The 20,022-nt window shown below is 50.6% G+C and overlaps 1 protein-coding gene across 1 annotated transcript in view; it reads left to right on the top strand.

Moving 5' to 3' along the window:
- Positions 1 to 20,022, top strand: part of GPAT2 (glycerol-3-phosphate acyltransferase 2, mitochondrial) — a 277,049-nt gene that overhangs the window by 250,448 nt on the left and 6,579 nt on the right. Inside the window, exons 20-21 of the mRNA XM_075346194.1 lie at positions 9,192 to 9,263; positions 19,892 to 19,947. Coding sequence (XP_075202309.1) covers positions 9,192 to 9,263; positions 19,892 to 19,947 — 128 coding nt within the window. The remainder of the gene's footprint in view (positions 1 to 9,191; positions 9,264 to 19,891; positions 19,948 to 20,022) is intronic.

The raw sequence follows: 20,022 nt of genomic DNA, 5'->3' as shown, positions 1-20,022 counted from the left end.
CCATATCCGCAGTTCACATCCCGGGCGTAGAAAACTGGGAAGCAGACTTTCTCAGTCGCCAGGGCATGGACGCAGGGGAATGGTCCCTTCACCCGGACGTGTTTCAGGAGATCTGTTGCCGCTGGGGGATGCCGGACGTCGACCTAATGGCGTCCCGGCACAACAACAAGGTCCCGACATTCATGGCACGGTCTCAAGATCACAGAGCTCTGGCGGCAGACGCCTTAGTTCAGGATTGGTCGCAGTTTCAACTCCCTTATGTGTTTCCTCCTCTGGCACTGTTGCCCAGAGTGTTACGCAAGATCAGGTCCGACTGCCGCCGCGCCATCCTCGTCGCTCCAGACTGGCCGAGGAGGTTGTGGTACCCGGATCTGTGGCATCTCACGGTGGGCCAACCGTGGGCACTACCAGACCGACCAGACTTGCTGTCTCAAGGGCCGTTTTTCCATCTGAATTCTGCGGCCCTCAACCTGACTGTGTGGCCATTGAGTCCTGGATCCTAGCGTCTTCAGGGTTATCTCAAGAGGTCATTGCCACTATGAGACAGGCTAGGAAACCAACGTCCGCCAAGATCTACCACAGGACGTGGAGGATATTCTTATCTTGGTGCTCTGATCAGGGGTTTTCTCCCTGGCCATTTGCCTTGCCCACTTTTCTTTCCTTCCTTCAATCCGGATTGGAAAAAGGTTTGTCGCTCGGCTCCCTTAAGGGACAAGTCTCAGCGCTCTCTGTGTTTTTTCAGAAGCGCCTAGCCAGACTTCCACAGGTACGCACGTTCCTGCAGGGGGTTTGTCACATAGTCCCTCCTTACAAGCGGCCGTTAGAACCCTGGGATCTGAACAGGGTGCTGATGGCTCTTCAGAAACCACCTTTCGAGCCAATGAAGGATATTTCTCTCTCACGCCTTTCGCAGAAAGTGGTCTTCCTAGTAGCAGTCACATCACTTCGGAGAGTGTCTGAGCTAGCAGCGCTGTCATGCAAAGCCCCTTTCCTGGTGTTTCACCAGGACAAGGTGGTTCTGCGTCCGGTTCCGGAATTTCTCCCTAAGGTGGTATCCCCCTTTCATCTCAATCAGGATATCTCCTTACCCTCTTTTTGTCCTCATCCAGTTCACCAATGTGAAAGGGATTTGCACTTGTTAGATCTGGTGAGAGCACTCAGACTCTACATTTCTCGTACGGCGCCCCTGCGCCGCTCGGATGCACTCTTTGTCCTTGTCGCTGGCCAGCGTAAAGGGTCACAGGCTTCCAAATCAACCCTGGCTCGGTGGATCAAGGAACCAATTCTCGAAGCTTACCGATCTTCTGGGCTTCCGGTTCCCTCAGGGCTGAAGGCCCATTCTACCAGAGCCGTGGGTGCGTCCTGGGCTTTGCGGCACCAGGCTACGGCTCAGCAGGTGTGTCAGGCAGCTACCTGGTCGAGCCTGCACACTTTCATGAAACACTATCAGGTGCATACCTATGCTTCGGCAGATGCCAGCCTAGGTAGGCGAGTCCTTCAGGCGGCGGTTGCCCACCTGTAGGAAGGGGCCGTTTTACGGCTCTATTACGAGGTTTTATTTTACCCACCCAGGGACTGCTTTTGGACGTCCCAATTGTCTGGGTCTCCCAATGGAGCGACAAAGAAGAAGGGAATTTTGTTTACTTACCGTAAATTCCTTTTCTTCTAGCTCCAATTGGGAGACCCAGCACCCGCCCCTGTTCCCTTCGGGTTGTTGTTCTTTGTGTACACATGTTGTTCATGTTGAATGGTTTCAGTTCTCCGAAATTTCTTCGGATTGAATTTATTTTAAACCAATTTATAAGTTTTCCTCCTTCTTGCTTTTGCACCAAAACTGAGGAGCCCGTGATGCACGGGGGGTGTATAGGCAGAAGGGGAGGGGCTTTACACTTTTAAGTGTAATACTTTGTGTGGCCTCCGGAGGCAGAAGCTATACACCCAATTGTCTGGGTCTCCCAATTGGAGCTAGAAGAAAAGGAATTTACGGTAAGTAAACAAAATTCCCTTCTTTTCAGACAAGCTTCTGATTTTTTTTTAACACTATAGATAAAAGTAAACATACATTTTTGGTGTCTACGAACCCGTACCGACCTCAGGTATCATACCCACACATCAGTTTTACCATATAGTGAACACAGTGAATAAAATATCTCAAAAACAATAGTGCTATCACACTTTTTTTGCACTTTTTCCGCATTTGGAATTCTTTTGCCGTTTTCTAGTACACTATATGGTAAAACTTATGGTTTCCTTTAAAAGTACAGCTCGTTTCGCAGAAAAATGAGCCCCTACATGACCATATTGTCTGAAAAATAAAAAAAAGTTACGTGTCTTGGAACAAGAATGGCGAGAAAAAAAAAATGGAAAGCGAAAAGTCGACCAGTTGTAAAGGGATTAACCACCTAGGTGCTCCTGTGAAGAAGTTTGAAATGATGGGAGATATGAGGTTGCTCATGGCATCGCCATCCATCTTTGATGCAATCGTGGGTTGATGGGGTCACCATGACAATCGGGGGCCTGCCAAAGTCCCCTTGTGTCAATGTACTCACTGTACTGTAGTTTTCGTACTCCCATGAATCCCTGGTGCTGAGCTTCACAAGAGATCAGTCAATTGACAATGTGCTATATTGCAAAAGTATTACACAAGTGGTCACTGGTTCAAGTCCCCTTGGAGGATGAAAGTAATATTTTTAAAAAAGTTTTACATTTTTACCACACATGCATCATTGTGTATAGCAAAAAACATGGTCTCCCATGAATGCCAGCCACAGGCTGGCCTTCTCAGGAATATCTCAGGAATATCGTTATCCCAGGCCTGAGGGTCTTCAGCAGAACCCCGGCAATCATGGCACGCCGATGGGTGCATAGTATGGTTGAATGAATATTCTGTTTTTGTTTTTTTTCTTTATCGTTCCTATGGGAGACCCAGACCATGGGTGTATAGCTACTGCCTCCGGAGGACACACAAAGTTACTACACTCAAAACGTGTAGCTCCTCCCTCCCAGTATATACACCCCCTGCTAGCCAGTCCTAGCCAGTTTTTTGCTTTGTGTCAGGAGGATCACAACACACACATGCATCCTTTTTTGATTTTCATTTTTTCTACAGATTTGGAAGAAAAGCGGGTCCACTGGACCCCCGGGATGTCCCTTCACACCCCCCTGGCGGCGGTGCTGTTAAGGTTGATTCAGGGCAAGAGCCTTTCATGCCGCGCTCCTTCACCATCCCATGCTGGGGCTCTGGCTTGAAGTGGGAGCCAACACGGTTCTCACTGCTTTGCAGGAGACCGGCCTCCATCCGCAGCCCTTTGACAGGACCCTGCTGGACGGAGCACTGGACCCCCACCCCACCAGGGACTGGACCCTGCGTCTCAAAGCTAAGTATAGAGACGTTATTCAGAGGGTCCTTCTGCAATGTGGGGCACTTTATTAGGGGGACAGTGTTTGACTTTGATAATGCTGCTTGTACTGTGTTTCCGGCCGGTTCCACTGTTTTTTTCTGTGTACCGCGCCGATGATGCCTGATTTCCGGCCGCATGTTTAACTCTAAGCCCCGGCTTCAGCCGCGGCCTAGTTTCGTCTCGTTCCCCTGCATGTCAGTCATGCAGGGGGACGCTGCAGCGCCGCCCGCCGGCCGCTCTGCACAGGGGAGGACACTCCTTGTTGAGGAGATGATTCCCTCCCCTGTACATTTCTTAGCCCTCCGATTCCCGCTCCTGGGTTAACCCCCGCCCTCCCCCCTCACTCTAGCGCCATTTTCTCAGCGTTCTTAGTACGCTGATCGGCGCTGGCTGCTCTGCAGTGCAGAGGGAGTGAATATCTGGCTGGGGGTCCAGGCTTGGAACCTGGGGGGGCACTCACAGCGGCCTGACAAGTCACAACCTCTGGTTGTGCACTTTTATATACTATCAGGGCATCGTGAAGGAGTTAATTCTTTATTATAGAACCTCCTCCTCAGCAGCATGTCTCACTAGGAGCAAAGCTCCAAGGCTGTACACTACATGTTCTGCATGTAAGCTCATATTGCCTGAACCGGCACAGACCCATACTGTCATGGTTCTTAGGTGGTGGTGCCTCAGCCTGGAGTCTCCCCAGGCTGAACCCCTGTCTTGTGTTTTCTAGACATTCTAGACAGAGCCCCCCACCTCTGCAGCAGGTCTCACAGAGCGAGGCTGCAGGCTGTTTTTTATTATCCACTGCTGGTAGTCTCGTACGGCTGTACCGAGCTCATAACCGCTGTGGCCCCTCAGCTTGAAGCCTCATGCATGGTCCCTCCAGCTGCTCCGGGTTCGGTGGCTGACCCCTGGGGGAATCTCTTTTTCCAGGGGTCGGCTGTCCCGGCATCCCCTGAGCATGCAACCCCCTTCTCAGGGCGTTTTCTGCTTGCTCAGCAAAGCTCACAGACCCCGTCCTCCTGACAGGGAGACGCAGGGTCCCCTGTCCTCCCCGTCCCGCAGCTCCGATACGAGCTGACCCACTGGACGAGGAGGATGTCTCTATCAGGGGCTCGGACGCTGCTTTACGTACTTTGATCCGTCCGTAGAGGACGGGGATGCGAATGATTAGATTGCGTCCATTATATTGGACCTCCATCCGCCTGTATCAGGGGAGTATTCCCCGCTGGCAAAAAGGCATCAGTATACCTTTAACAAGACGAGGAGTGTGTTCCTTAACCACTCCAGTTTTCAACCCGCTGCGTCCAAGCCCGCAGCCGGTCCTGCAGATCCCACAGCGGGGTTCTGCTGCCTGTCTCCCCCTCCCATCAGAGGTGGTCAAGGAGTGTACTCATTCGCTAAGCGTGGCCACTCCGGTGTCCAGACTTTCAGCCCGGATAGTTGTATCAGTGGCTGACGGCACCTTTATAAGGATCCCACGGTACATTAACTTTGTACTGGACCTCAATCCGCCGGAGTTACCTTATCTAGGTGAACACAACGTGTGTTCCTTAACCACGCCAGTTTTCAGGCCCCTGTAACCAGCCCAGGGTCCGCTCTGACAGTCGCTTCCCATGAAGCGTGATTCTGAGGACTGGGTTTCCCCCGTCCACCAATGATGGTCAAGAGGTGGGCTCATTCACCTCAGGTGGCTCAGCCCGGACCGTTATGTCAGTGGCTGATGGCTCCTCAGAAGAGATGCATTCCCTCACAGGGACTCTATGCCCAAGACGGTTGCCTGAACTTCCAGACTTCAGTCTTTCCATCCTCTGCCAAGTCTGCCATGCTGGACACCGCACAGCGGTGGTTTTGGCTACTTTCCTCGCTATCCGCAGGTGTGGCTTCGGCAATGGAAGGCAGATGCCTCTATAGAGGTTCCTTGCTGGGCTCCCCTTTGGTGGGACCAGTCTCTTCGGAACCAACTAGATGAAATTTAGGAAGCTCTCGGCGACGAGAGTTCTTCCTTGCCACAAACCTAAACCAGGGCAGGAATCAGTTGAGGTTTCGGTGGTTTCCGTTCCTCCTTTGATCGTCCTCTAGCTCGGCCTTAGTTCATAGAACCAAATGGCTTGAAGCTGCGTCTTCAGAAGACCGCAGGAGATGCTACCTCGGAGTCAGCTTCCTCCGAGCTATCTGGCCACGCCAACCACCTCCTTGGTCGGTGGCAGGCTCTCTCCACTTGGCGACGTATGGTTCTACCACGTCTCCGTTCAGTGGGGGTGAGTTTATATCTCCCATGGCTACAGGATGGAATTCTGTCCACCCGCCAAACAGATTTTTTCTGTCAACTCCTCCCGGCTCCAAGGCCGCCGCCTTCTCACAGGCCGTGGCATTTCTTGCAGGCCAACGGAATAATTGTTCCAGTTCCCGACTGGGAACGGTTCTGAGATTTTTGCTTAAATCTATTTCTAGTCCCCGAAGAGGGCGGTGCCTTCCGACCTGGATCTTTAGCTTTTCAAGCATGGTCAGGTGTGGCGTTTTCACATGGAGTCTCGGTCTTGTTCCGTGTGTTTTTCACCGGATCAATCAAGAACCCAAGGAGATTCCCTAGCAGCCATCGGCATCAGGGATGCCTTTCGGCAAGGATCAATCGCAGTTTCACACCAGCGTTGACTACGTTTTGCCATCGGAGTGGTCCAATTCGTGGCTCTTCCCTTTGGGTTAGCCACGGCCCCTCGAGTATTCTCCTTGGGGCTGCTGTGATAGGGTCCTGCACCCCTAGGGGTTGGCAGTGATCGTTTGCCCTGGACGGTTTTCTTCTCGGGGTTTCATCCAGCGCAGACTCTTAGTAGAGTACTTCGCTTACTCTCGCCACTCTAATCTATTCGGGTGGCTTGTCATTCTGTCCAGGTCCACTCTGACTTCGCACCAGAGGTTTTCAGGGACGCAATTCGAGACTCTGTCGGCACTTGTGAAGCTGCTCTTAGTCGATCAGTAGTCCCTCCGGGTCGACGTCGTTCTATCAGACACCAAATAAGGTGCTGGTCAGACGGTGGCGTCAATGGAAGCGATTCCTTGCCCAGTTTCTCCTGCGTCCTCTGAGACTGGAGGGTTTCCGCTGTACACGCGACCTCCCTCCTTCTCGGAGTGGTGGCTTCGCCACTGACCAGGGGCTCGTTGCAGTGGTGGTTTCGGCCACTCTGTCTCAGGGATGCTCCTTCCTAGCCCCGTCCCGGGTGATCCTCACCAGGGTGCTGGTCTTTCCGCCTTGGGAGCAGTATATCTCCACCGTGGAGCGCAGGGCGCTTGGACTCTGTCCGATTCAGCCCTCTGGTTCAATGTGCTGGAAATCAGAGCTGTCTTTCTAGCTCTCTAAGCCTTCACCATCTGTTGGCGGCTAGGCACATTCGAGTCCAGTCGGACAACGTGACAGCGTTTTCCTACATCAACTTCCAGGGCGGGACATTCAGCCGTCTGGCAATCTTGGCGGCTCATCATTCTTCAGTGGACAAGGGACTCCTAGTCCACCATATCCGCAGCCCACATCCTAGATGTGAAAACTGCGAGGCAGACTATTTCAGCTGTCCAACCGTGGTCCACAATCCTCAGGTTTTGCGGTAGGCACACTGGTTCATGTTTGATCCCAGCTTCGTCTCTACCTCTTGCCCAGAGTCCTGCGCAAGATCAGTTAAGGGGGCCGTCGGGTCATTCTCATTCTCCAGACTGACCCAGGCAGGCTTGGTACCCTGACCTGCTCCTTCTGTCCGTTGGATTGCCATGGCATCTTCCGGACCGTTCAGACCTTTTCTCAAAAGGGTCCGTTTTTTCCGTCAGAATTCTGGATTCTCAGATTGACGGCGTAGATCTTGAGTCCTGGATCTTGGCGACTTCTGGTATCCTTCCTGAAGTCATCTCCGCTATGACTCGAGCTTCAAAGTGTCCTTTGACCTTTTTAGCCTTGCCGACCCTCCTGTCTCTTTCACAGTCCGGTTTACAGCTAGGACTATCCCTCATAAGGGACAGGTCTCGGCTCTGTCAGTATGTGCCAGCGGCGTATCGTCCGGCTGGCTCCGGTGCGCTCCTTTCAGGGCGCATCTCACATTATTCCGCCTTTCCTGCGGCCTATGGAGCCCTGGGACCTTAATCCGGTCCTCCCGGTTCCCGGAAACCCCCCTTTGCGCCTCTTAGGGAGGTTTCTTTGTTTCATCTTTCACAGAAAGTAGTCTTCTAGTGGCTATAATTTCCCGCCAGAGAGTTCTAGCTGTACTCTCTCGGAGTCACCCCCTTCTTGGCCTTTTGCATCAAGACAAGGTGGTCTCCGTCCGACTCCGGACTTTTTTCCCTGAGGTGGTTACTGCTTCCACCTTATCCGGGGCAATTTTCCTGCCTTCCTTTTGTCCGGCTCCTGTTCATCGTTTGAGAAAGCGTTGCATATCCTGGATCTGGTGCGGGCGCTCCGGATCTATGTGTCTTGCACCGCCGTTATTAGGCAGTGCACCTCTCTCTGGTACTGACCGCTAGTCAGCGTAGCGGTCTCTCGGCATCTAAGCCGACCCTGGGTCGTTGGCTTAGGTCGGCCATTTCCGAGGCCCAACAAGTGTACTCAAGTGCCTTCCCCGCCGGGGATCAGAGCACATTTGATCAGACCTGTCGGTGCCTTTTGGGCTTTCAGGCTCCGGCTCAGTAGGTCTGTCAGACTGCAGCTCGAATTAGTCTGCATACTTTTTTCGAAGCTCTATCCAAGGCATGCTTATGCTTTGGCAGACGCGGGCTTAGGCAGACGCATCTTTCAGGCGTCTGTCGCCCATTTGTGAAGTTAGGTTTTGCCTGCTTCTCAGTTGTCTGTTTATTCCCACCCATGGACTGCTTTGGAACGTCCCATGGTCTGGGTCTCCCATAGGAACGATAAAGAAAAAGAGAATTTTGTTTACTTACCGTAAATTCTTTTTCTTATAGTTCCGCCATGGGAGACCCAGCACCCTCCCTATTGCCTGTTGGCAGGTTTCTTGTTCCGGTGTCTTCACCGGCTGTTATTGTTGTAGACAGAGGTTCCGGTTCTTCCGGTTTTTACTCTGTCTCTTCTTGTGGGTGGATGTCCTCCTTCAGCTTTTGCACTAAACTGGCTAGGACTGGCTAGCAGGGGGTGTATATACTGGGAGGGAGGAGCTACACGTTTTGAGTGTAGTAACTTTGTGTGTCCTCCGGAGGCAGTAGCTATACACCCATGGTCTGGGTCTCCCATGACGGAACTATAAGAAAAAGAATTTACGGTAAGTAAACAAAATTCTCTTTTTTTTAATTTGCCATTCATTTCCAGAGATACGGGCCTTTTTATGTAGTTAATTTATTTGGTCTTTAGCAAAGGGGTGTTGATTACAGGATCCCCAGGGGTGTCTTTAGCCATGCCCTCTTGGAAAAATAAAATCCAAAAAAATAATAGTACTTATTATACCCATTTCTCTGAAACCAAACAACAAATTTGAAAAGAAAATAGAAACAAAACGTATTCCTCAGAAGTAGTGGAAATAAAATAATCGCAAACACTGTCCACTTTTGACCTAAACCTGGTCCATTTCTTTACAGAAACTATTACACAATTTTACCCCATAGTATTATTACATATATTGTAATAGTTGTTACTTTTTGCATATTTTCAGGATTTTAGTACCAGGGATTTTAATGGCTGTAGGTGTTAAAATACATCTAAGTATCGCTGCAGCTCTAATGTGTTTTCAAAGCTAGAGGGACAGATGTTTGGTTGTTAACATAGGTAAGAGATATTGTGCAGGAGAACTTATAAGAGTGCTTTACTCACAGAGCTGGAGGCGGACTATGTGACCCGGGGGCACCAGTACCTGCTGCAGAAGGCTAATGAAGACCACTCTTATGGTGAGTTTATACTTGCTAATACATGTACAAACCTGCATGCTTATTTGTTATATTTGCTTAGCTCTAGAAATCTACAAGAATGAGCTTCTTCTGCAGTCCCATTCTTAGCATGTGGAGAAGTATAGAGGACCTTTCACCAAATTTTTGATGTTGAACCAGACTCACTGTGCAGTATTGGCTGCAAAATGGAGAAAAAAAAAAAGGCCATAAAATCTCCTTCTTAAAACCTTCATTGGGGGACACCGAAAACCATGGGTGTGTGCTGATGCTACTAGGAGGCTGACATGAGGAAAAAAGTTGTCTCGCCTCTGCATTTTACACCCACAAATTGAAACCAAGTTAATAGTTGAGAAAGTAGTAGGAGAAGCAACATATAACAGATTAGACCAAGAAAGGTATGCAAAGGTTCAGAGAAAGATTTTATGGCGAGTATCCAAAATCCTCTTTTCTCTTTGGCTACTTTTACATTGCGTTTTTACTTACGTTCAGTGGTCCCATTGGGACATCCGTCCGAACTGCCCCTCCCCCACCCCGCAAAACGTGTTTCGGACGCATGCGCCGACAGGGCCATTGACTATAATGGGGCAGACTCCAGTAGACTCCGACGGACTACTGAACGTAAGTAAAAGCGCAATGTGAAAGCAGCCTTATCGCTTCAGTGGGAGACACAGGAAATCATTGGCCAACCAAAAGCCAAAGGGTGGGAAAAAAGTAATAAACAAAGAAACACATGGAGACAGATTTCCTTCAGGTTGGAGGTCTGAACATTTGCCACTTGTAGAACACTCCTACCTAGGCTGGCATCTAAACCTTGGAGAACATGTGTACAAAGACCAAAGTTATCGCCTTGCAAACCTGAAGAGTGGAGTCGTGATGATAAACCGTGCAGGAAGCCCCCACTTCCCTAGTGGATTGAGCTGTAACCCTGGGGGAAAGGTGTTCTGTTCTTTGTCTGAAACACTTCTTAAATTGTGGATCTGATCTAACAAACAATAATAGCTTTGGTTGGCAGGCACCATCAAAAATGATTCATTACAAATCAAGCACCCGAACAGAGCTGTCCTGGAGAGGTGGATGCAAACCACTTGCAACCGTAGATGCAAAAACTTGTTTAGGGATCATTCCAAAGGGGGAGGAGAGAAAGACAGAATGAGGGAAGAACAATTTGCTCTTTAAAATGAAAAGCCAAAACCACTTTGAGGGGCACTGGACTCTGGACCACCTTGTTTTGGTGGAGAATGAAGAAGGGAGAATGGAAAGAAAGAACTGCCAGTTTAGAAACTTGTCTAATGGATGTGAAAGCCACTAGGAAATAAGTTTTCCAGGATAGAAGAAGCAGAGAGATCTCCCAAAGAGGTTCAAAGAAGGGGCCTTTAAGGGCATCCAAAATCAGATTGAGGCCTACCGGGGAATTGTAGGGAGGGACCGAATGGGATATGCCCTGGAGAAATGTCCTAACCTGATGACTGAAGGCTATATTCCTCTGAAACAGGATGGTCAGAGCAGAAAGCAGACTCTTGAGAGAATGGGGATTAAGACCAAACTCAAGCCCCGATTGTAAAAAGGCCAGGAGGCATAGACGAGAGAAGGACATGGGGGAGGTGTGATTAGACTCTCACTTGCAGAAAAAAAACATCCAGGTTCGATGGTAAATATGGGAAGACGACTTTCGAGCTTTGATCATGGTTTGAATGACCTGATCAGCAAAACCTGAGGCTCTCAAAACCGTGGCTTCCACCAGAATTCACAGTCTCTCAACTTAACAGCATTGCTGTTGAAGATGGGACCCTGGAAAGGCAGGTTGGCCGGTCTAGGAGTTTTCACGCTCGACTAATTCTTGTTTTCTTTATTTTTCCTTTCATTTTTCGTACACCCGGAATCCCAGGCTCAGGTCTGGCACCCGGGCATCTTTGAAACCACGCGGATCTGGACTTTTACAGTCCGGGTCCGCTCAACCCTACTTATTACGTATCCACTCTTTGGGACTCCTTTAGAGCTGTGTCTTACAAAGCTATTCACTAGAAAATTGGATTTTCTTCATCGTTCATATGGGAGACCCAGACCATGGGGTGTATAGCTTCTGCCTCCGGAGGACACACAAAGTACTACACTAAAAAGTGTAGCTCCTCCCTCCGAGCATATACACCCCCTGGATAACCAAATATAGCCAGTTCAATGCTTTGTGTTCAGGAGGCACACATCCACACATGCATTCTCATCTGATTTTTGATTTTAAAGCGTTTGAAGAAAAGCGGGTCCAAGCCTGGACCCCCGGCATGTCCCTTCACACCCCACTGTGTCGGCGGTGTTGTTAAGGTTGATTTCAAGGCTGGAGCCTTACATGCCGCGCTCCTTCACCATCCCTCGGGCTCTGGCTTGAAGTGGGAGCCAGCACGGTTCTCACTGCTTTGCAGGAGACCGGTCTCCATCCGCAGCCCTTTCAGGACCCTGCCGGACGGAGCACTCATCCCTCAGGGACCTGGCCCTGCGTCTCACAAGCTAAGTATTTGAGACGTTATTGTCAGGGGGTCCCTTGCATCTTTATTGTTGGGGAGAGTGTGTCAGTTTACTTTGGTGACATTTCCGGCCGGTTCTCTGGTTTTCACCTGAGAACCGCGCCGAGGGTGCCTGCGCGCCGGCCGCATTGTAAAATTTAGGCCCCGGCTTCGGCTGCGGCCTACTTTCGTTTTCACTGCCCCTGCATGTCAGTCATGCAGAGGGACAGTGCGGCGCCGCCCACCGGCCATTCAGCACAGGGGAGGACACTCCTCTCTGAAGAGATGTTTTCCTCCACTGTATATCTCCTTGGCCCTACGGTTCCCGCTCTTGGACTAGGCCCCGCCCCCCCTCCTCGCTCCGGCACCATTTTATCAGCGTTCTCACACTGATCGGCACTGGCTGCTGCATCTCTGCAACCTGTCTGGGGGTCCGAGCTGTGGGATCCGGAGGGCACACAAAACGGTCTGGTAAGCCACAACCTCTGGTTGTGGACCTTCTTATACACTCTCTGGGGGTCATTCTGAAGGAGTGTGTTCTTTACTGCAGAGCCCCCACCTCAGCAGCATTTCTCACACTAGGAGCAAGGCTGCAAGTCTGTACTCAATATGCACTGCATGTAAGCTCGTACTGCCTGAACCGAGCACATATCCTCATTGTGATGCCTGCTCTAACATGGTTGTGCCTCAGCCGGGAGTCTCCCCAGTGGTCCCTCCGGCTGAACCCCCGGCTTGGGTAGAATTGTTTTCTAAGTCTCCCAGTCCTTTGCAGACTCCATGGGAGAGTTGTCCCGGACTCTGCTGAGCATGCATCAGCCCCCTTCTTAGGGCGCCTCTTCTGCTTCGGCTCGCTCTGCAGAGCTCACAGAGGATTCTTCATCTGCTCCCAGACCCCGTCCTCCTAAAAGGAGACGCAGGGTCCCCTCTCCTTCCTCGTCCCGCGGCTCCGATTCACGAGCCGACTCGCAGGACGAGGAGGATGTCTTTACTGGGGGCTCGGACGCTACCTCCATGTGCCCCATTGATCTGACCGAGGGTGATGCAGATGTTAGTGATTTGATTGTGTCCATTAATTCTGTACTGGACCTCAATCCGCCGGTATCAGAGGAACAACCCTCTCTGGCAGAAAAGCACCAGTTTACCTCGCCTAAGAGAACAAGGAGTGTGTTCTTTAACCACTCCAGTTTTCAGGCCACTGTGTCCAAGCCCAGAGCCTGTCCTGACAAACGCTTCCCAAAGCGTGGTTCTGATGACCGTTTTCCTTTTCCACCAGAGGTGGTCAAGGAGTGGGCTCACTCACCAAAGGTAGACCCTTCGGTGTCTAGACTCTCAGCCCGGACAGTTGTATCTGTGGCTGATGGCACCTCACTTAAGGATCCCACTGACCGCCAGGTTGACCTCCTGGCCAAGTCTGTCTATGAGGCGGCAGGGGCCTCGTTCTCCCCATCCTTTGCAGCAGTGTGGGCTCTCAAAGCCATCTCTGCTTCCCTAGAGGAGATGCATTCCCTCACTAGGGACTCTATGCCTGAATTGGTTGCCTTAACTTCCCAGGCTTCAGCCTTTTCAGCCTACGCCATGTCTGCCATGCTGGAGCCCTCTCACCGCACTGCGGTGGCTTCCGCTAATTCCCTCGCTATCCGCAGGATCTTGTGGCTTCGAGAGTGGAAGGCAGATGCTTCCTCAAAGAAGTACCTTGCTGGGCTCCCATTTGCTGGGTCCAGGCTGTTCGGTCGAGGTTTCGTTCCTTTCGTTCCTTTCGTTCCTCTAACTGGTCGTCCTCTAAGCCCTCGGCCTTGTCCACTAACTCAGCCAAGGACCAGAAGCCCACCTGGCGCAAGAAGCCGCGTCCACAAAAGTCCGCAGGAGCTGCTGCCACCAAGGCAGCCTCCTCTTGACTATCTGGCCGAGCCAGCAACGTCCTTGGTCGGTGGCAGGCTCTCCCACTTTGGTGACGTGTGGTTTCAGCACGTCTCCGATCAGTGGGTGCGGGATATCATCTCCCACGGCTACAGGATAGAGTTCTCTTCCAGCCCGCCAAACAGATTTTTTCTGTCAACTCCCCCCTGCTCCAAGGCCGCCGCCTTCTCTCAGGCCGTGGCATCCTTGCAGGCCAACGGAGTAATTGTACCGGTTCCCGCCCGGGAACGGTTCAGAGGTTTCTACTCAAATCTCTTCCTAGTCCCCAAAAAGGACGGTTCCTTCCGGCCCATCCTGGATCTCAAGCTTCTCAACAAGCATGTTCAGGTGCGGCATTTTCGCATGGAGTCTCTGCGATCAGTCATTGCCTCAATGACCCAAGGAGATTTCCTGGCATCCATCGACATCAGAGATGCCTATCTGCATGTGCCAATTGCAGTTTCACACCAGCGTTGGCTACGTTTTGCAATCGGAGAGGAACATTTCCAATTCGTGGCTCTCCCCTTCGGGTTAGCCACGGCCCCTCGTGTATTCACCAAGGTCATGGCAGCAGTGGTTGCGGTTCTGCACCTCCAGGGGTTGGCAGTGATTCCTTACCTGGACGACCTTCCCAGGCTTCCACCAGAGGTCAAGGAGTGGGCTCACTCACCAAAGGTAGACCCTTCGGTGTCTAGACTCTCAGCCCGGACAGTTGTATCTGTGGCTGATGGCACCTCACTTAAGGATCCCACTGACCGCCAGGTTGACCTCCTGGCCAAGTCTGTCTATGAGGCGGCAGGGGCCTCGTTCTCCCCATCAAGGATTCATCCAGTGCGGACTGTCAGCGGAGTGTCTCGCTCACTCTCGCCACTCTTGTTCAATTCGGGTGGCTTGTCAATCTGCCCAAGTCCACTCTGACCCCGACCCAAAAACTCACGTACCTAGGGATGCAATTCGAGACTCTGCCGGCACTTGTCAAGCTGCCCTTAGTCAAACAGCAGTCCCTCCATCTGGCGGCGCACTCTCTGTTGAGGCCCCGCCGTCATTCCATCAGGCACCTCATGCAGGTGCTGGGTCAGATGGTGGCGTCAATGGAAGCGGTTCCCTTTGCCCAGTTCCATCTGCGTCCTCTGCAGCTGGACATTCTTCGCTGTTGGGACAAGCGGACTTCCTTGCACAGGTTGGTGGCTCTGTCGCCACAGACCAGGAGCTCTCTTCAGTGGTGGCTTCGGCCCCTCTCTCTGTCTCAGGGACGCTCCTTCCTGACCCCGTCCTGGCTGATCCTCACCACGGATGCCAGTCTATCCGGCTGGGGAGCAGTATTTCTCCACCACCGAGCACAGGGCACTTGGACTCCGTCCGAATCAGCACTCTCGATCAATGTGCTGGAAATCAGAGCTGTGCTCCTAGCTCTCGTAGCCTTTCACCATCTGTTGGCGGGCAAGCACATTCGAGTCCAGTCAGACAACGCGACAGCAGTTGCCTACATCAATCACCAGGGCGGGACTCGCAGCCGCCTGGCAATGTTGGAGGTTCAACGCATCCTTCAGTGGACGGAGGACTCCAAGTCCACCATATCCGCAGTCCACATCCCAGGCGTAGAAAACTGGGAGGCAGATTATCTCAGCCGTCAAACCGTGGACAGCGGCGAGTGGGCTCTGCATCCGGCAGTGTTCCGGTCGATCTGCCGCAAGTGGGGCACTCCGGAAGTGGATCTAATGGCATCCCGGCACAACAACAAGGTCCCGGTTTACGTGGCTCGCTCCCACGATCCTCAGGCCTTTGCAGCGGACGCGCTGGTTCAGGATTGGTCCCAGTTCCGTCTGTCTTACGTGTTTCCCCCTCTAGCTCTCTTGCCCAGAGTCCTGCGCAAGATCAGAATGGAGGGCCGTCGGATCCTACTTATTGCTCCAGACTGGCCCAGGCGAGCTTGGTACCCAGACCTGCTCCGTTTATCCGTAGAGGTGCCGTGCCATCTCCCGGACCGCCCAGACCTTCTCTCACAAGGTCCGTTTTTCCGCCAGAATTCTTTAGCTCTCAGATTGACGGCGTGGCTCTTGAGTCCTGGATCCTGACTGCTTCCGGCATTCCTCCCGAAGTCATCTCCACTATGACTCAGGCTCGGAAGTCTTCCTCGGCCAAAATTTACCACAGGACTTGGAGAATTTTCCTGTCCTGGTGTCGTTCTTCCGGCCATGCCCCTTGGCCTTTTTCCTTGCCGACCATCCTGTCCTTTCTACAGTCCGGTCTGCAGCTAGGACTATCCCTCAATTCCCTTAAGGGACAGGTCTCGGCTCTGTCAGTGTTGTTCCAGCGGCGTATCGCTCGACTGGCTCAGGTGCGCACCTTCATGCAGGGCGCATCTCACATCATTCCACCTTACCGGTGGCCTTTGAATCCCTGGGACCTTAATCTGGTCCTCACGGCCTTACAGAAGCCCCCCTTTGAGCCTCTTAGGGAGGTTTCTTTGTTTCAACTTTCACAGAAAGTAGTCTTTCTGGTGGCCATAACTTCTCTCAGGAGAGTGTCTGATTTGGCTGCGCTCTCTTCGGAGTCACCTTTTTTGGTTTTTCATCAAGACAAGGTGGTTCTCCGTCCGACTCCGGACTTTCTCCCTAAGGTGGTGTCTCCTTTCCACCTTAACCAGGACATTTCATTGCCTTCTTTTTGTCCGGCTCCTGTTCATCGCTTTGAGAAAGTGTTGCATACTTTAGATCTGGTGCGGGTGCTCCGGATCTATGTGTCACGCACCGCTGTTCTTAGGCGGTGTACCTCTCTTTTTGTGCTGACCACAGGTCAGCGCAAGGGTCTCTCGGCTTCTAAACCGACCCTAGCTCGTTGGATTAGGTCGGCCATATCCGATGCCTACCAGTGTACTCAGGTGCCTCCCCCGCCGGGGATCAAGGCACACTCGACCAGAGCTGTCGGTGCCTCTTGGACTTTCAGGCACCAGGCTACGGCTCAGCAGGTCTGTCAGGCTGCCACTTGGTCTAGTCTGCACACCTTTTCGAAGCACTACCAAGTGCATGCTCATGCTTCGGCAGATGCGAGCTTGGGCAGACGCTTCCTTCAGGCGGCTGTCGCCCATTTGTGAAGTTAGGTTTTGCCTACTTCTCAGTTTTCTGTTTATTTCCCACCCATGGACTGCTTTGAGACGTCCCATGGTCTGGGTCTCCCATAGGAACGATGAAGCAAAAGAGAATTTTGATTACTTACGTAAATTCTTTTTCTTATAGTTCCGTAATGGGAGACCCAGCACCCTCCCTGTTGCCTGTTGGCAGTTTCTTGTTCCGCGTGTTATCACCGGCTGTTGTTGTAGACAGAGGCTCCGGTTGTTCCGGTTTTTTGCTCTATCTCTACTTGTGGGTGGCTATTCTCCTTCAGCTTTTGCACTAAACTGGCTATATTTGGTTATCCAGGGGGTGTATATGCTCGGAGGGAGGAGCTACACTTTTTAGTGTAGTACTTTGTGTGTCCTCCGGAGGCAGAAGCTATACACCCCATGGTCTGGGTCTCCCATTACGGAACTATAAGAAAAAGAATTTACGGTAAGTAAACAAAATTCTCTTTTTTGTACTGGACTTTCCTAAACAAAGTATTTTTTTTTCCCAGAAATTTGATAGCTGCTTCCAAAATTAGAAAATATGTTAGTTTTCTGTTCACATTCTATATACGTTTTCTTCTAGCCTACAATTTGTAGGAGCGTTATGTCCTGTATAGGTGGAACCTATACTTTTTTTTACACCTATGGTGCTATGTCTGTAAATGGATCCGACAACACAAGGATTTTATGCTTACTACAAAAATGCAATTGAAAAGAGTTGTCAGACTGGACACTCGGAGCGATAGTGAAATGTATTCAGAGAAATTAGAAAATTCACTATGAAATCGCAGCACAGTTGCCGGGCTGGAATCATTTATACCATGCCAGCTATGACGGCACCGACGTCAGCCTTCATACAACTAGTCTCTGCAGATGACGCTGAGAACACCGCTGGAAAACCAGGCACCGAGGCGGCCTCGTGTTGTTCCTGTAACGGTTCATTACACATTAATGGCGGTCTTATCTAACCAAGAGTGCAAAAGTCACTCAGTATGTTTACAGTACAGAGTAATCTTAGTAATTGTGCGCCGCTGATTATACTCGTACAGGAACTGAATCAAGAACTGTATGTTCAGAGCACAAAAGATACAATGCCACGTGTGGTTTTCTTTCTTTGTTATTGGGCAACATGTTTGATAAGAAATTAATGAAATTTGCATCGTCAGATTTATAGTTATTGGCGTCTGCTGTTTTCATACAAGTATTCCGAAATTAAAATGCCGAAGATTGTTCTTTATTTGTATGCATAAAATAAATAGCCCTATGGGGGCACTAGCAAATGTCCCAATATTTAAAGAGGCCCCGTTATCAGGTGAGAAGTGACCAATATTTGCACTTATCTTATTCCCCCTTCAGTGATCAATTGTTTTGTTTTTTTTTGTTTTTTTTTACCATTTAAAGGGAACTTGTCAGGTGCAATATGTACCCAGCACCACAGGCAGTTCTGGGTGTATATTGCTAATCCCTGCCTAACCGTCCCTGTATACACTAACATAGATAAAGAGATCTTTAGAAAAAGTATTTCTAAAGATCTTTTACCGTATGCTAATGAGCAAAGGAACTAGTCCTCTGGCCAGTCGCCCCTCATTAGCATGTTAATACGCCCCTGTGGGCATGCTAACCTGCTAATGAATGTGCAGCGTCACCTCTCTGCTGCCATTGCGTTCGACGCTGGATTTCGGCTCAGTGCACATGATCCCGGAATTTGAGTTGGAAAGTCCTCACCTGGCCCCCCTCCTCCTCTTCCAAGTATAAAATGGCCGGCGCATGCGCTGTGCACCCTCAAGGATCTGCCCTTGTCACCTTGCAGCGGTCAGTGCTCAAAACCCCAATATTTAGAAGATCTTAGGAGCACTTGGGCTGTGCGTCTCCTCTCCCCCTTGTAGTTCTGGGAGAGAAATGCAGTACAAGTGCTGTCAATGAAGAAGAAAGTCAATTTCCTACCTATATTCAATTAAAGCCTTCCCACAATATACAAATCAACTCTTTGATCACTCTCCTTCCCCCCCTAACCCTCCCTAATGTCATCCCCTAGTCAGAGTATTATTTTTATTTATTTTTTCTTATTTTATTGTCCTATTTTTCTTTCTTGGCTAGGGTTAAGGTGTCTTAAAAATAAATAAATATATAAAAAGTACTACTGCGGGTGCACCGTCATTGTAGCTGTGGTTGGTCCATTTCACTGTCAAGTTAGGGACCCACTCAGAGGTTCACCGTGATGTGGCATTGGGCTTCATACAGTCTGAGGCCTCCTTCACATGTCCGTGATTCCAGTACGTGTGACATCCGTTTTCACATGTACCGGAGATATGGACACATGTAGGCCCATTACAATCAATTGGTCTAAAGGGCGCTCCGTCAGTGACCGGCCATCTAATGTGTAAAGGATGCTCTGTCAGTGACCGGCCATCTAAAGTGTAAAGGATGCTCTGTCAGTGACCGGCCATCTAAAGTGTAAAGGACGCTCCGTCAGTGACCGGCCATCTAAATTGTAAAGGGCGCTCTGTCAGTGACCGGCCATCTAATGTGTAAAGGACGCTCCGTCAGTGACCGGCCATCTAATGTGTAAAGGACGCTCTTGGTCAGGGAAATCTGAAGCTTTTGAGTAAACAGGTTTTGAGTGTAACCCAATAACATGATTTGCACATGGCGCTCTGTCACTTTTCTTACTTTTTTACCGGTTTTTCAGCCAAACCTATCTACTTAGTCCTGGCTGTCCATTGTGCCCCTCTGTGTGACTCCAGCTGTATACAGAGGAACAATGGCTTTCTCCTGGGACCGGTGTGCTGCGCTCATACCAGTGTGTGTATTATCTTACAAGCCGTACCTCTGACATTTCACTTAGTAACAGTTCTGTGAAGTGTTCTCCGCTTTTTCAGCGGTTGCAGGAAGGCCCAGAAGCGCAGTAAATGCTGTGTTATCTGCTGGCTGATGTGTTTATCTCCGCATCTCCGTATCTCCGTGTGAACCCGGCCCTAGCACTCCTCACATACACAGCCGTCCGCATTGATAATATTAAACTCCTGCGTGAGAACTCATAAAGGAAAGTAGCTCGGATTCCCAGCACACAAATTAGGACGACTTGATAAGTAACATTAAATGGCGGGTACTTAACGCTGTCTGTTTTCTCGCAGAGTGTGCAGAGCATTCCCTGGTCGCCTGCGCTGTCAGAACATTCATACATCTCGGAGTAAGTATCCACATCGTCTCGTGTTTATCACCTCCTCCTTCATTTAGACTATTTCTTCCATCTGCAGTAATTGAT

This window comes from Anomaloglossus baeobatrachus, chromosome 4 (assembly GCF_048569485.1).
Source record: "Anomaloglossus baeobatrachus isolate aAnoBae1 chromosome 4, aAnoBae1.hap1, whole genome shotgun sequence".
Classification (NCBI taxonomy): domain Eukaryota; kingdom Metazoa; phylum Chordata; class Amphibia; order Anura; family Aromobatidae; genus Anomaloglossus; species Anomaloglossus baeobatrachus.
Note: the sequence above shows the minus strand (reverse complement) of the source record. Positions and strands in the feature narration are given on the sequence as shown.